This window comes from Protopterus annectens, chromosome 2.part0, assembly GCF_019279795.1.
Source record: "Protopterus annectens isolate FY-2018-M chromosome 2.part0, PAN1.0, whole genome shotgun sequence".
NCBI lineage: Eukaryota > Metazoa > Chordata > Ceratodontiformes > Protopteridae > Protopterus > Protopterus annectens.
In genome coordinates this window covers 48733454-48751302 of record NC_056728.1, presented here as the reverse complement: position 1 = coordinate 48751302, position 17849 = coordinate 48733454, and the positions used below count along the sequence as shown (strand labels likewise).

Sequence of the window (17849 nt, the reverse complement as noted above, 5' to 3'; positions counted from 1 at the left end):
ACAGAATGTTTCTGCTTCTCCATCCCAAGGAATTGTAATATGTAAATGTTTATTTCATATACAACAGCAAATTTAACACTCTATCACGAATATGTCCAAGAAACACATCTACTAGCTCTGTGAATCACACATCTTAACATCCTTATCTGGCAAAAAGGCAGCTTCAAAATAATATTGTTTACCAAACTCAGCATCAGCTAAATCGACCTGTCTGAAACTGAGGGCAAGAGATATGAACTAATTAACAAAATAATCTGGCACGACAACACTTGTTTATAGACTTAAAACCACGGTGGGAATGATTTGTTTTTGCAAAGTTACACAGGTATATGAAATGATTCTGAGAAATAAAATTGCCACCCTGAAAGGAATCTAATATGAAAATATATAATTACTGTTGAAAAAACTTCAGCAATGTGCTGTAAACAATAGATAACATATATCAAATTGTAAAAAATTCAAGATTTGTCTCTGTAATATAAAATGATTAACAAAGTAATGCCACTCCTTTTATGAAATAAAACCACATTTCCATGCTCTTCATTCAGAGCTCAGCCTAACGTAGTCATTAACAGCAGTCAGCAAAACCTGATCTGTTACATGCATCACGTTAGTCAACATAACCTACTTTGCAAGACCCTGGCTGAAAAGCTCATGAAATGACATTGTGGCATCAGGGACAAAGCTAATAATGTGAAATGGAAGTGGGGTGATGGGATCACATTAGGCCTAAAAGTATTTTAACAGTGCTAAATGTTCACAGCTCTCATAACCCACGGTTATAATTTGAAAATAATACACAGATGTTATCCTTATATATGTCTCAATATTCATTTGGAAATTCTTTTAACAGACAGTAAGTAACAGCTCAGAACTTACCTGTTGAAGATCAGCAAGTGAGTACAGGTGGATCTGTTGGAAGAGGTACTCTCTAGGTGAAATCCTAAGAACAAGTACAAATTGCATTCAATGAGTTCACTGGTAGATGTGTTTGGTCTCATCTCATATACTTTACAGAAACAAACTAGAAGGTTCCAGGCAGGCAGCTAGTAATAAATAATAAATTTAAGACACTGAAAAGGATAGAATAGAATCAGATATATGGCCCATCTAGTATGTCTGTTACTCATTGGATAAGTTGCAGATCTTAATTATGTGACAACTTATCTATCCCGTTGAGGTCCCTATTATTTCATTGAAGGATTACATCATCAAATGACATTTTATCGAACACACTGTTTGTCAAACTGCTCTGAGATCACATTATGGTAGGGATCGGGACATTTACCCTTTCCCCACTGTAGTGCAATCTTGGAGTTGGTATATATAATTAGCGGGGAATGTGGGGAGTTAGATGAATGGCATTTCTAATGAAATGCCATTAGACTATGTTATACTTCGATGATATAATACAGACCCATCCCTTCCCACACACACATTCATCTGAATGCTAGCTCACCATGGAACACTAACTAGTCTAATATCCTTGATGACATGTAAGTAGTTCCTCACAGCCCACCCGAGTACTGTCTACTGCATTCAACATTTGCTTCATTTCACTGACAGTATACAAAAAGGATCGCACATCATATATGACAGATGTTCATTGCTGTAAGATAAGCTACTGATTTTTAATCATATAACATTGTCCTTTCTCCTTCCTAGTAAAAACACTCCTAGCTATTGCCTCAAATAATCTATGTTGCCCCTCCATATTACTCCTCCCTTTAAATATAAAATTCTTCCTGTTGTCTGAAAAAACACCTCCATAAACTTTGCTATGAAGTATGTGAATGCTTTTATCATACTTTACGGAAGGCTATGTCCACTACACAGCCTCCACATTCCTTTCCATGTAACTTCTTGTAAACACCCATAGTAATTTTAACTGCCTGTCACCCATTTGCTGCCTTAAAACTTTACTTCTGCAAAGATTAGAACTCTGGGACTGCTTGCCACAATAACCTTGGATAGAGAAAGATAACTTTTTTTCAAAACAGATGCAGCCTTCTATGTAACAAAGTACCAGTACAGCCTCCGTTCAATCTTCTTTTTCCCAGTTTTAAGCCCCCACCCCTCCATTGCCACCTTTGCTGGGACCAGATGCCCTATCATGCATTTACTGCCAACCATGTATTTATTGCCATTCACGCATTTAACTAAACACTGTCTCTTTGCCTCCACTTGCTTACCTTTTGTTAGTCTCTTCCCACATATCCTTAGCTGCCATAAACAAATCCCGTTTTAATCCATACTTGTAAATACTTTATTTTATCATGTCTCCAAAATTATGGAAATTGTTCAACCAATTTGTGTGTGGGTACATAATTTACAGCTACTGCCTTGCCTTTGTTTTAGCTTCATTAACACAGTATCCTGAAAAGATCTGAAACTGCCTCAAAATGTTCCACAAGAACGAAATGTCCTTTTCTGGTTTTATCAGGTATAATATAATATCATCTGCAAATTGAGACAGCTTTTTTTAACTACCATACCAATTATATCCGTGAATTTCTGAATCTCTTATTTTCTTTGCCAATGGTTCTAAATATTGAGCAAATAAAGGACACCCCTGCCTGGTACCTCTGCTCAAACAAAAATTATCTGAGAGGGACCCTCCCACTTTAATTTTCACATCCAATCCCTCATATATTCTCTTAATCAGACTTATAATTTTATCAGGGAATGTGAATGCTTTCATTGCCCTGCTCATAAACTCCCAGCTTACCCTGTCAAATACTTTTTCTGCATCAAGACCCACCAACAACAGTGGTATTTTCTTACATTCAGCTTCCCTCTGGATCATCAATGTTCTGTTAATGTTGTCACTTATCTGTTTTCCTCCCACAAACCCACACTAACCCTGGTGAATTAAACATGCCTAAAATCCTGACATTCCTTTAGTTAAAACTGCCATAAATGACTTAAAATCTTGAATTAGTACTGATGATGGCCTGTTGAAGAATGGCAATGCAAACTCTTTCAAAATAACTTAAATTACACCTTCCTTCCATATTGGGGACTTCTTTGCTAAGATCCCACTTATTAACTGAATCCAGAAAGACCTTCTCTTCACCCAACTTCCATACATCTAAGGGCATCGTCTGAACTTAGTGAATTTATATTCAAAGATTGTTCAGCTACCTCTTGTTCAGTTCCTTAGTAGAAATTAGCTTCATTAATCCTACCTTTTATCTTTTTAACTATCCCTGAGTTTTGGCATCATAAACTAGTCAAAATGTAATAAAATTAAATAAATTTAACTCTTTCTTCATTAACCTTTGGTATTCGAAATTTTTATAATACCTTCTGAACATAGCAAACATTTCCATCTGATGCCTCTCCATTATTTGTCTGCTAATCCCTACTCCAAATACATGATTACTCTGATTTCAGTGTCAGTGGCCTCCAAATACATGGTTACTGTGATTTCAGTGTCAGTAGCCTCCAAATACATGGTTACTGTGATTTCAGTGTCAGTGGCCTCCAAATACATGGTTACTGTGATTTCAGTGTCAGTGGCCTCCAAATACATGGTTACTGTGATTTCAGCGTCAGTGGCCTCCAAATACATGGTTACTGTGATTTCAGCGTCAGTGGCCTCCAAATACATGGTTACTGTGATTTCAGCGTCAGTGGCCTCCAAATACATGGTTACTGTGATCTCAGCGTCAGTGGCCTCCAAATACATGGTTACTGTGATTTCAGCGTCAGTGGCCTCCAAATACATGGTTACTGTGAATTCAGCGTCAGTGGCCTCCAAATACATGGTTACTGTGATTTCAGTGTCAGTGGCCTCCAAATACATGGCTACTGTGATTTTAGCATCAGTGGCACAACAGGTTGCACACACTCCATTTGTGCTGGAAGGCTGTGGGCTTTTTTACTCACTCCAGGTGATTCTGTTGCTGAAACTGCACTGCAACATGATGGGGGGGGGGGGGGGGGTTACACATTGGAGTGTGTCATTCTTCAGATATGATAATACAGTGCTGAAATGCCATTAAACTCATCGTCTCTGCTCTCCACTTCACAATGTCTACCTGAACAGGAACATAAATCAAAACTGTTGTCAGTTAGATACTGACCACATTACCATTCCTTTATTCCCACATATCACCATTAACTGTACTCCAGTACTACTTCAACTTGCAAAGGAAACCTGGACAGCAGAACAGCCACCTCTCTGTGATGACACCCTATTGAGTTCGCTTTTGCCACTTTACAATCTCTCTTACAGTCTGAATGTACTGGGTTGTTTAAACGTGCTTCATGCAATGCACAATTCCTAGTTTGCACTTTTTCAAAAGAAGTAAAAATTCTAGACCTTTTAATTGGTTTGAAAATACTCCTACAGTCCTTGCTACCTGATACCAGCCATGCTTTTGAAACATCTACTTCACTGCAACAAAACATTCAGCAGTTTACTTTTCTACAATAAGTTCCCCTTGAAGCCACCCCCAGCAAGACCACCACATTATTAACTGCTTAATAACTGTATATACATATGCAAAGTCTGGAAAGCTCTCTTTCACAGCATAGGAATATATCCTAATATTTGTCAATAAGAAAACAGAGGTAATCCAGAAAAATCAAATCAGGTCTGGTATCCCACCTGTGACCCACAGGTTGACAGAACTAACTAGAAACAGAGTACAAAAGATTAATCCACATAAAATCACTTTAGCGAGTAGAAGACTTTCTCTGATGCCCTGCCTGTGGGAGGAATAAAGATGCCTTGTTGAAGTTGGACAAGTGTTATTGATCATCATCATAAGACAGCGAGTCTCCTAGACTTGCTAACGAAAGTGATTTTATCTGGACTAAAATTTATCAACAGAGAGACTGGAACTTGGTGACAAGTACTCAAGAAATTAGAGGAGGTCCTTGAGCACTACATGCTGTGTTTTGACTGATATGTGGGTAGTTATGTTAATGCGATGGGGCTAACTGCTACTTCTGATATTAATACAAAGTTGATTAGCATACCTTATTCTCTAGTAGATATAAATCCAGATCAAGAACTGATAAGGTGTATGTTACTACAGAATATATTTACCCGATGAGTACAGTAAAAACTTACCTACACTGTATTAGGTTACACAGAAGTGGCACATGATCTATGCTCATCAGTGGTCTCTTGCTTGGGAAGGCATTAGCATTTTTCCACATTTCCTCTCAAGCAACAGTCATTTGTTACTTGATGTAAACGATTAAGTGAAGTTAAGTTTAACAGCTCTGCATCATAATTAGCAGATCTTGATGGTTGAATGGGACGTTAGTATGAAGTAAAGGAATATACCAATGTTTGGGGAATATGGTTATGAATGATTAAGAAGGAAGAGAGATCAGTTATTACAATTACAAAATGCACTTTATGATGGTGATCTGACAGTACTGAGAATAAGGTGAAGCAAACAAACAATGAAATATTGGAAAGGACATCTGAATTTTTGAGTCAATCATTTAAAAGGCTGGGAGGGTGGCCTAAAGGTTAAGGTGTTTGCCTTATAAACACAAGGTGCAGGGTTTGAGTCTCACAAGGGATAATTGGCTAGGCTTAAAATGGCTTGCAAGGGCAGTTAGCTTAAAAGTTAATTATAATAATTATAATAATAAAGAAATATAATCTTATAACTCATCTGATTATTAGAAACTGTTTGGTATTAATTTGTATTAGCTTAAGTCCCACAGAATGACTTCAGGTTTAAAAGAAAATGATGGGTCAGACTAGAGAAGAGCTCATGCCATGACTGCAGTTATTTTGCATCATTAGCAGCTGTATCAGACACAGAATGAATGGGGAAAATGTAAGAGAGAGGTCAACAACCATTAAAGAAATCCATATTTACCTAGAGTTAACAAAGAAGTAACAGCTATGATGATGATGAGCCTAATTCTCCAAGAAGAGCTGCAGCTACATATTTTTTAGCTCCCCAAGAAGACCCTGCCCAATGGCTCTCAGATGGCCCATTCATTAAAAGGGTAAAAGAACTGGGCATTCCCTGGCTAGGCAACAGCACTATAGCCCATTCATTCTTGTCCAAGAATCCCAAACTGATCCTTGTGCCCCAGTGAGAGTTGAGTTGTAGTGATTTGACCAGCTTGCTGGTTCTTGGGGAGCCTACCTTCGCCTCTTCCCCCCACCCCTTAGCAGCTCCTCAGAGTTCCACCATGGTCGTCTCAAGAGCAGAAGCACACAAAGCTCCCCCTCCTACCAGAGTACTGCTACTTGATGGTTTTGGTAAATTTGCCTTCTCTTCCTTCACTGATACTAATCAAATTAAATTATTTTACAGTCCTTCTCTTGATCTTTTTTTCTGCCCACCTCCAATCTACTTTTTAACTTTCTATCTTTCTCTTTGTCTTCCTATGCTTTCTTAAGTATCTATAAACAGTTTTATCACCCTTCATCTGTTCAAGCTTCTGTATTCCAACTAATTTGCATATTTTCTTGTCGTTTTTTTTCCTTGCGGTAATTCCTTATATTTCACAAATGGAAAAATCCTACAAATTTTCTCTTCTCTCTTGAAGCCACCAGCTTTGAAAGCCACTGTTTCAAGCAGACTTTTAAAGTTGTAGATATTAATTAACATTGACTAGTGGATGAGGAAAATGACACAAACTAATGTAATTACTTTGACAAAAATTAGCACATTCCAAAGCCTAGCGCACTGGGTACAGCCCTCATATTTGTACTGAAAAATAATGTGTCTCATGAATATATGTTTGCAATCATCTCCAACTGCTTGCTTGTCTCCTGAATGAATAACACACTGGAGGTGAAGGTAGGGAAGGACCGAGTTATTCTTAGAGCATAGCCATCCATTTTTAAGAATGAATTCTATAAAGGCTTCGAAAGGACATGTGATATTTGTCATCAGTAGCTGGCTGGTGACTAGAACTTGGGAAGGATGAATGTGTGTACAGGAACAGAAGCAAGCTAGAACCAGCAAAGGCAGGAAGAGATGGGAATTGGAGCTGTGAGTCAGAGTTACTAAGGTGAGAGCAGGAAAACAGGTTATGCCATTATGGCGACAATATCTCGGTACCAACCAAACTACTAGGAGCAAAGTGAGAAGGTGATGGGAAGGGAGGATAAGAGGCTAAGATGAACATACAAAGGATGGTGAAAAAATGTCCCCCCTTTGCTGGGTGATTTTGAGACCGTATCATGTATAATATGTGTAGCTCTGAAGTCGTACAAGGAAAACGAGACAAAACTGACAGGGTATAAAAGCAGAAAACACTGATGATCAAAGGGATAGAAGGAATGAGTCTTGCTAGGAGACTAAGGAAACTAGGAATGTAGAAGTTAGAGAAATGATGGGGGATGTGGCATGAGCACACAGGAAAATAAGGGAACACAGTGAGGATGTGCATGTCAAAAGGAAGGATAGACACTTGAAGGAGGAATCATAAATAGCAAGTGGAGAGCAATATATTTAAAAAGATATGAGAAAACACTTCACAGAAAGAGTAGCAGACAAATGGAAAAAGTCAACCGAAAAGCCAATGGAGCAAAAAGAATTCAGAGGGTTAGAATGGTACAGGACACATGGATGAAGAGACACCAAAGGAATGGAAATGTTAGATGTGTGACAACTGCGAAAAGAGAGGGAGACATTGCAGACCCATATTCATCTTCTGCCAGCATATCCATTTCCAGCTTCATGTGAACCCATCCTTGTAAAGGCAGGGGAAAGGGGCTTGCTGGCAAGCAGGAAATCACTTAAAATGGAGTTAAAAAGAAGTTTTCCAGTTTCCCCACATGGTTTTTGAGTTTCTCCCTTTTCTAGCAAGCCGCAGTTTAATCATCAACATCCCCCTTTTTCCCTATCTTCTAAATGGGGTCAAGGTGCAGTGTCAACTGTCACTATCTCTCAATTCAATGCCACTTTCCTGCCTTCTCCAGTAGTCATACCAGACTGTCACAGGTCTTCTCTCAGAAAATGCATCTCTTTCTTATAAGTGCTTTCATTTCCTCTTGCCTTCATCTTGTGCTTCCCAAATCTTCTGCATTCCTGCAAGTGACCAAACCACAATAATCTGTTTTTCACTTTTTCTGCTATTGGAGCTACTTTGGATCTTGTTCTGATGCTGTCATTTCTTCTTCTGTCTCAGTTTGCATCCTACCACCCATCTCAGGCACTTCATCTCCATCACCCCAAGTTTCCACAACTGCTCTGCCTTCACTGCCCAGGTGACTGTACCATACAGTAGTACTGGTCTCACCACTATTTTGCACATTTTACTTTTCAGCTTCTTTGACATTCTTCTATACAGTCTTCTATCAACACACTATGCCTGACACTCTATGCTAGCTGGGTGCAGCCTCTCAGATTCCAGCTTTGGCCACCTTGTTCACATTTCTCCACTCCGTAACCACCCCTCTCAGATATTTGTAGCTGTTAACATGCCCCACTATTTTCCCTTCTATCTCTGTTTTCGCCTTTGTCTGATTTCCCCATTTGCCGCCATGACAAATGTATGTTAATAGTAGGTAAAAAAGCAAATTCTGCAGTCAAGCAAATGAGGTTTGCCAAAAGATTCTGATGGTAAGATTTGGGTAAAAAAGGCTAACACTGGGTGGGTGGTTGATACTTAGACCTAAATGCCATCCTCATAGGCAATTCTCATGTGTTATGGATCCTGAGAAAGGGTTCCAACATCAGAAATTGAATTCCAACCAACCAAATGAAGACATGCTGGTTCTAAAGGACTGAAAAACGACACTCCAATCCATGAATCTGCAATACGGAAATGACAAGTTTTTGCAGGGGTAAGCCACTTGGCTCCCACAAAGTGGGGTCTTTGCCTCCCATACTGCCTTGCTTACATATGTTAACTGCACAGCCATGAAGATAAAAAGAACACACTACACAGCAGCTGTGCTCACCCTCGAAAACTGAGGTCTCACAGTGCAATGGGTGTAATAGGAAACACAGTTATGGAAACTTTGGGGAAAATGGAATCAGGGAGATGAAGGTTAACTAGTAAAGCATAACTTCAGATCTATACTACATACATATAATCTGGTAATCAAATGCCTGTGTACTTTCCTCATCAGCACTGGATATATAAGGTAGTTAAACACATGACTACAGCCGTTTCCTCCAGTTGTTTGTGTCACTGATTGCTAAAAACTAAACTTTGGGCTGAAAAGAAAAAGAATGCAGATGTCAACTAACACAAGTGCTGACAGACAATTTTTGATTCTATAAAGTGAGGCAGGAAAGAACAGAGAAAAAGAAAATGGAAGATCATGCAGTGGAGACAAACTAAATCTAGAAAACATACACCTACTAAAACAAGAGACACTGTGCACAGAAGAAACACATTGCATGAAAAAATTAAGTTTATTTGCTCAAATTTGCCAGTATTGGATCCTCCTATACAACAAAAACAGGCAGTCTTATCACACTACAAATAAGGAAACACGAACAAACTGATGTAAGGTTACATAAGGAAGAATGCACAACTCCATGTCCTGATCTAGATGTTCATGTCCTGTTAAAAAAAAAAAAAAAAATTATGAAAAATATAGGTACTTATATATTATCGCAACCAGATTCGTCACAGGAGCGGAGCAGAAGAGCATAATTTCCAAGCCTTTCTTTTGCCGAAAAATGTTGTCAAAGTTACTTGGAAGTGTGCGTTACTGAAGTGTCTTTCATTACAGTGAGTTTCAGTTGAACAGTGCCTAGCAAGTGTAAAAGAATGGCAACCTTTACCATTAACTGTCCGAACTTCATGGCACCTCAATAGGGTGCTGAGAAGCAGACTCGTTTTTCAGTGGGTCTTACCTGTACATCACCATAGGATGTAATGTACAGTCTACCCATTTCCGAAGGATATTTGTTATATATATAACTGTAGCAATATCCGTTGAAAAACTACAAAACAGCATCAATTCAAGATCAGGCTTCAAGAAAATGGGGGAAACGTTCCCCATTGTCAGCTCATGCTTACTTGTAAGGTTTTAAGACCTGCACATTGTCAAACAAACTGAAACTGAACTTTTCTTTGCTTGCTGTTTTCGCCCTCAACTGAGTATAGTAACTATTACAAATCATTGCTATCTTGTGTCTTCACTTTCAACACCACGTTTGTTACCTCATCCAGTCCTTCTGCCAAAGTTGCTCCTTCCCAGGATTTTTCCTTTACAACTCATATACTACTTTGTACCCTACTCGATCTTCAAAGAATTTGCTTGTGCCACTTACTATTTATTCAATATCCATTTGCCACACTTCAGAAATCCTTATCCAATTTTTAACACATTATCTATACCAGCAGTCCACAGTTCTCAAGGCACACACTTCCCAAATAAGTTTGACAACATTTTTTGGCTGGAGAAGGCCTTGGAAACGATCCACTTCTCCTGCTCCAAATGTGGTTGCAATAGTACACTTCCGCAATTGTTATCAGATTTTTAACCTATTAGCTGTACCAGCAAGTCCACGGTTGTCAAGACACACACTACCCAAGTAACTTTGACAACATATTTTGGCAGGAGATTTGCTTGGAAATGAGGCGCTTCTCCTGCTCTGAATCTGGTTGTGATAATATGCAAGTACCAAAATATATTTTTTAATTTTCATCTAAAAATTGAAGAAAACATTGCTAGTATATATTAAACATTTTATTAGATATAAAATGGTAAAAATAATGTAATTCTACAAGACAGGTTATTCTGGTAATGAAATTAAAATATACATTTTATAATCAGAAAGAACAGCCAAGCGTGAGCAGGTACAAACCCTTTTATGCCAGGTCAAATAAAGCAGGATCCAAACTTGTAAAAAGAAATATTTAATCCACAAACAACTGACAGAGAGATAAGCGCTTTCACAGTAATGCTTCTTCAGATCTATGACAAACACTAAAACTGCTTTCACCATATATACTGTTCCCAATCAGTGGCAAGCAATTAGTAAAACATTCCAAAGAATTTTAAAGAGACAAGAACTGTTGCAATAAAAATACATGGAATAAAATGCAAAGAATCAAATGTATATAACATTCAAAAAGCATGTGTGAAAATCTTATATAAAAAAGCATGTTTTAGGAACATCTATAAAAACAAATATAGACAAAATAAAAACAAATGTGCTCTTAAGACATATTAAAACAGTTGGTTCACTTAATATTCCTTCTCTGCCTTAATTTAGGTCTAATTGAGGCCCTTTCATTCAGGCCACATCCTTTATCTGCATTTAGTAATATGATCCGTTTCTTTGCCCTCTGTATAGACTTTAATATCCCCACCTCTTGGATTAGGAGTAATCACCTCCAGTACCTTAAATAAAAATACATGATGTGTATTGTTCATCATAACATATTTGGCCAAAGCGTTATGTATTGTGCCCTTTCTCATATGGTAAACGTGTTCCCTCATTCGATCCCTCAGTGGGCGGTTAGTCTTCCCAAAGTAGAATGAGGAACATGTTTGACAGACAGCTAGATAAATAACATGTTGTGTCATACAGTTAGCCTCTGCAGATATATAAAAACTTTTCTGTAGGTCTGGATGGAAGAAATGGGGAGTACTATCTATATAAGAGCAAAAATTGCAATGTCCGCAGGGCTTAGTACATCCTTCCTTCCTATCTCTAAACACTTATGCCAGAAGAGACCTTGCTATCACTACCAGCCATCTAAAGTCATTACTTGTAATATATAAATGAAAAAAAGTTTTACAACTGTTTTGTGATCACTGAACATGTATGACCATGTAAACTTGAGTAGATTTTTTGTTGTTTTGGGAGGTATTGGTCACAGACGTTGGGCAGTGTGAGTTTTAAAACTAATTTAAAATAAAAGAACTAATAATACCATTGTTTATTTTAGAAGTTTTTTGACTATGTATGTTGTGTGCTACCTAGCAATCACCTGAGTGGATTGTGTTTTTTTTTTTGCTTTCCATTTATAAAACAGTCGCCACCAAACCTCACAACTGTGCCTAATTACGAGGAATGTTCTGCATACTGAGCCTTAAAAAGTCCATGTTTCTCAAACTTCCGCATTGAAAGGGTCTGTCACACATTAACTGTTAACTTTTTAACTGATACCCATGGCAAATAATGCTGAATCATATCCATTCATTAAAATAGCATTGGTTAAATTTTGTTACTTCATACTTAAATATTCCATGAGCTTCCTAGTTGAAGGTGTTAGCAAACAATTAGTAAGTATTCCACATTTTTCCCATTTCTTCCACATTATGAAAGGTAGTGTTCCATATTTAGGAGATGGAAGGTTGAGAGCTATAGTCATTGCTCAAATTTACATTAGGTAGTGTAGCACGTAAAAACAAGTAAAATATAATTCAGAGGAAGTGATGAAAAGTGAATACATTTGACTAAGTTCCCTAAAAGATGGTAGTTAACAAAAAAAGAAGTTTGTCTCTGTCACTACAATCTAGAAAATATAAGTTTGAGTACAGTGGCCTGCGTGATAGAGAACCTGACCAGGGTTGGTGATATTTGGGAGAGGGGATGTGTAGCCAATGTTAGCTTGTCTATTGCATGGGGAGAAAGTGGCAGTTCTGGTCTGCTGCACTTGTTGCCACCAGCAAACAAGGGAAGTGGACTTGATTTACCGGGTCAGTCATGGAAGTCCTTATTCAGTGAGGGGGTGGGAATATGTGTACATAACAGGAGAACACAGCAGGCCCTTACACTGGTGCAGATGCCCAAGGTAACCAGCTAAGGGTGGAGTTGGAGCTACCAGAAATGCCCTCATAGGCAGCATTCGGAATGAAGCAGTCACTGGGTATGAGTGCTATGTAGTTATCTGGCCTGAGGACAATTACGGTCCTTTCCTGAAACACAAATGGCCCTGGTCTGGGTGGGGATGGGGTCAGACCTTCAGTTTTTGGGATGAGAGCATATCCCACATGGTGCACATGTATGGACAGATGCAGAAAAGCATAAAAAAAATTCCATGACTGCCTGGATGACAGCATCTTCTAGTCTGCTCATGTCTTCCATAAAGTAAAAAGGGCAAGAATTTAACATGGGTCCTGTAATAAAAATCTGAAATGTGTGCAACAAAACACAATCATTGTCTGTGAAATGTTATTCTGTGTAGTGTGTATGTACTGTAGTTATTGTATGTGTTTTACTGGCTATATTATACACTTTTCATAAATACATGTTGTTCTAGGGTCTATATTATATTATAGAAAGGAACAAATGTCGAACAGCCTTAAATGTCAAAACTGCCATTCATCTAAATTGCTTTTGTGAGGGGCTGCATCCCCACCCCACTCCCCACTAATCGATGAATGGCAATTTCGACATTTAAGCCATTCGACATTCATTCCTTTCGATAATATAATATAGACCCTTGTTCTACACTGTATGTCTTCTTCCCAAGTTGAGCAGTCTTTAGCATGGGATGTTACCAGGAAATAATATCCTTGCTGCTACACCGAATAGGAGATTCTAACTGGCTGCCACAGAGGTTTTACGTCTACAGAGTTCATATAACCTAATCTTTCTCAAATGCCAATATCATTGTGTAACTGCCATTTTTTTGTATTTTTTTAATTTCCTACCTTGTATCAGAAGGATAAATGTACAACTCCCTGTGGCATTTTGCCATGTGTCTCTCTCCATTCTGTGGTAGCAGTATTGTGCAGTAAACTATGCCAGTGCTGAAAAAAGACATGCAAACAAAGTCTCATACTTCAAAGGGGAACATTTATGCAGTGTGATAATCTGAAAGTAACTAATTGTGAAACCCTCTGTTACAGGTAGATCAAGCGCAAATAGATAACATTACAAATATGTTTTTTGTAGAAAGATGGAGATGGATGAGGGAAAGGAGTAAACAGCCAGGACGGACTTGCTCATCTGGGAGTGGCAATGGTGAATCCATTAAGTCATGCTGCAGAAGTACTGGCTGGATGCAGGTACTGCATTGTGCTCAATGCATAAGAAGGACTTGAGGCTGTATACCTAGCTAAAGAAAGCATCTGCAGCAGCTCAGTGTAGTCTGGCAGCTAACTGCAGGAAGGCCGTTAGAGCATAAATATCCCCTAACCTCCTGAAGGATAATGGATGTTGTGCCAGGCTCTCACTTACCGCTCCTGGCATCTTCCAATGAAAGGATGAAAGAATGGGCCAGCTGGGGACGGACAAACAAACAAACAAGCAAGCAAGCAAACACCTACTTGTTTCAATTTGCTCTAGATGTGACAGAGTAAATACTGGTCCAATACCCAGGCATCAACAGCAATCGAAGAAAGATGTCAGTTCTTAAAAAAGAACTGCCTTTCATAGTAAGGTTACACAATAAACTGACTTTTACAACTAAACCTGAAGTAGCTCAAATTAATATCAAAATGTTATTATCAGCATTATTTAAAAAAATACCAGACACTCTCTCTGTATTCTAGCAGGATACTGGCAAATATCAGCATTTCATTGTTTTATGGAAAACATACATACACTTGTATGTCTAAACCATTTTTCCTTTAACGCAAAGGCAGCTTAATGAAATTTAAAGAGTGCTTTAAGACAAGAAGTTAAAAAAAGACTATAATTGAAAATAAATCAGCTTCATCTTAAGTGGTGAGGCATAATAGACTACTGATTGAATTTCATGAAAAACGTGTGAAACTGATGCTTGAAAGATTAATCTCATTTCATGATTTGCAAGTTGAAGTGGAGAAACTCTCATCAGATACGGCGTGTAAGACTCTTGTGAAGAGATCAATGCGACAGTATCACTGTAAGACAGAGAATGCTTCTTATTTGCATGTAACAGGCTTTTTATGGAAACATATTCTTTTAGATCTCGCATCTAAAAGGCCAGCTCTGACACAGTACGATACCAAGAGCCTTAAAAACTGCACTGAGTCAGTGGAAAATAAGCACATCTCAGTGAAGACTGGTTTATTTATTTATTTAGATTGGCAAGTATTCAAAGTCCAAGTGAGTACATCTCATTTGCAGTGGAGAGCTCGACACATACCTGATAAAGATGCACATAGAGGGCTACAGGAAGCAGTACAACAATGAAAAATTATATGTCAATGGTAACTAAGCAACACTTAAAATACTTAACATTGGACATTTACATGGTAATCGCAATGCTTTGATGTTTGGTACAACATTCAATGCTATACAAACTAAGTAAAATCAAAATCAGCCATTTAACACGCAGTGAACAGATAAACATTTACAACACCATTATATACATATATACAAACAACAGCAAGTACATCAAAAGTAAACTTGGGGTTCAGTTTGGCAAACATAGGCAAAAAGTATATGTAGAAAGCATGCCAAATCTCACTGGAGTACAGAAAATAGGATGCTTGTTATGATAATAAATAAACGTTAACAGTATGGTATAGCTTTTTGACAGAAAAGGTCTGACTACAGAAGCAAGGCAGAAGACCCTCTTGTCATCTACAGTAATATCCAGTACACTGCACAGAAAGAATAAGTGGAGGAAGGAAACATGTATGAGAAAATGTGGTACGGAGTTTAACAGAAAAGGAATGATAAAAAAGCAGCAATCCAGAATTATGTGAAGCATAACTACATCAAAATAAGAAGAAAGGAAATTAGTGAACACAGAAAAGCCAAGATCAGTTGTTGATTTTGTCTGTTGTCTGGGGTAGTACTCTAATCCAATTAGACCATTTTTAGGTTCAGTTTGGGAAGACAATGCATGGCATAACATTAACGTGAAGTCAGAATAGCCAGCCTAGTGGTGTAGAAGGATAAAGTTCTGACTACACCCCAGTTGATCAGAGCTTAATTAATGTTTCTGGCATCGAGGATGGGGCAATTCCTATCCTGGGAGGGAGCATGCCGACATCCCTTTAGTGAGCCCTGCCGGAGAATAGAGTTTAGACACAGACATCAGCTTGGTGGGTGGGGTAGATGGCACAGTGTACGTGCCACTTAGGCTCAGATGTGAAAAAGTGCCACAGTTCTCCTAGACCAGCCAACTTTAGCAAGTATGTTGGGCATACAGGAAGGGTAGAAAGGGTAGGAATAAAGGGCTACAAAAAATATTAGTCCCCACAAATGACAACAGCACTCCTGCTGGCAAGTTATTGAAAAAAATATAGATCTCTCGGACTGGAGAACAAATATTTTGAGAGATGTATTGAGTAAAAAATTAAGGCGGTAGCGTTGTTACCTCACAGCAAGAGGTTCTCCCGTTTGATTCTCGGCTGGGCTTGGGAGTGCCTTCTGTGTGGAGTCTGCATGTCCTCCCCGTGGTTGGGTAGCACTCGAAAGACATGTGTGCGTAAATGGGCGTGCCTTCGTTGAAGGTTGAGCGTCGAGTTGGCACCTCGGCGTTTCGTAAAAAATCTACTGCCAATCATTAAAAATTGTTGTATATGCCGCGGTGATACGGCGGTAGCATTGTTACCTCACAGCAAGAGGTTCTCCCGTTCGATTCTCGACTGGGCTTGGGAGTGCCTTCTGTGTGGAGTCTGCATGTCCTCCCCACGGTTGGGTATCGTTCGAAAGACATGCGTGCATAAATGGGAGTGCCTTCGTTGAAGGTGGAGCATCGAGCTGGCACCTCGGCATTTCGTAAAAATCTACTGCCAATCATTAGCGGACCGGAGTTCCGCTGTGGTGACCCCTTACTGGGAAAAGCCGAAAGACAAACAAACATTGAGTTAAAAATTGTTCTGAAAGGGCTGAAGTTTTTTAAATGCTCCAATGGTATAATAGCATCTGATCCGTTTTTTTTTTAACGAGTTAACAACATTCTTTAATGATGCAGGGCTAAACTTGCTACAGCTTTTAATGGATCATGACAAAAGAAAAATAGAGGAGTTAAAGGAAGAAATCCTGGTATTAGATAGGGAAGTTTCTTCCTTATCTAATGAGATTGAAAGTCAAGTTATGTACAATCAAATGTTAAAAGAAGTAGAGAAGCATGAAAAAGAGGTGATTTCATGTAAACATAATAAGCTGTTGAAGGATGTGACAGCTTATGAAAATAATACAGTGTTTGAGTTTTTTAATTCTAACAGTATAAATAAAGATAAAAAGCAATTGTTGAAACAAGGAAAAAATTTTAAGACTGCCTTAAAAATGACTTGGGCCAGTGCTATGAAGGACAAGTCTGTTCACCAATCAAATAGCACGGCTGTAATGACAAAATTCTTTGGAACTGAAGTTATAAATATTGCTTCCTCATCAAGAGGTGGAAGTTTGGGAATGACAGAACAGGATGCAGAAGTGGCAGTGGAGTCAGAAAGTAGTAGTTCCGTAGCTACAAACGTGAATTTATTGAAAAATGGAAATGGAACCAGGCCAAAAACTTTTTTACCAAACGGCAGGACTATAAAAACAAGGTCGTTGTAAATGAGGGAGCAGTCAACCTTGGACTCATCAACAGACGAACTGTGAGTCAGAATTACCAAGATTTCGATATCATCAATTTAACTGACACAGTCTTAACTAATGAACAATATAATGCTTTAGCTTTTGGTCTTAACTTCGTACCTACAAGTAAAGCTGATTTTTCCAGGACTGTTGTGAACATTAAGAAGTTCACTCGTAAAATAAATTTAGAGTATTTGTTAAAACATGTCAAGAAGGGGGAGAACAAATTTGTCAAACCATCTTGCTTTGTTCCTACGTTAAATCATACAATAAGTGTATTTGAAGAAGTATGTTTAAATTTAAAAAGTGCATTGAGTGACAATAAGAAATGGTATGACAGCTTAACTAGAGGAGAAAGAAAAGTATTATATGAATTGAAGGGTAATAAGAAGTTAAGATTTATGAAAAGTGATAAAGGGGAAATATTGTAATAATGACTAACAAACAATATATTAATAGTATGTTTAAATTATT

At 38.3% G+C, this 17849-nt stretch overlaps 1 protein-coding gene across 3 annotated transcripts in view; it reads right to left on the bottom strand.

Moving 5' to 3' along the window:
• The window catches only part of PLEKHM3 (pleckstrin homology domain containing M3), a 1264948-nt gene that overhangs the window by 545566 nt on the left and 701533 nt on the right, over window positions 1-17849 (bottom strand). For all 3 annotated transcript variants that reach the window (XM_044060533.1, XM_044060535.1, XM_044060536.1), the window contains exon 6: window positions 880-943. In XM_044060533.1, coding sequence (XP_043916468.1) covers window positions 880-943 — 64 coding nt within the window. The remainder of the gene's footprint in view (window positions 1-879; window positions 944-17849) is intronic.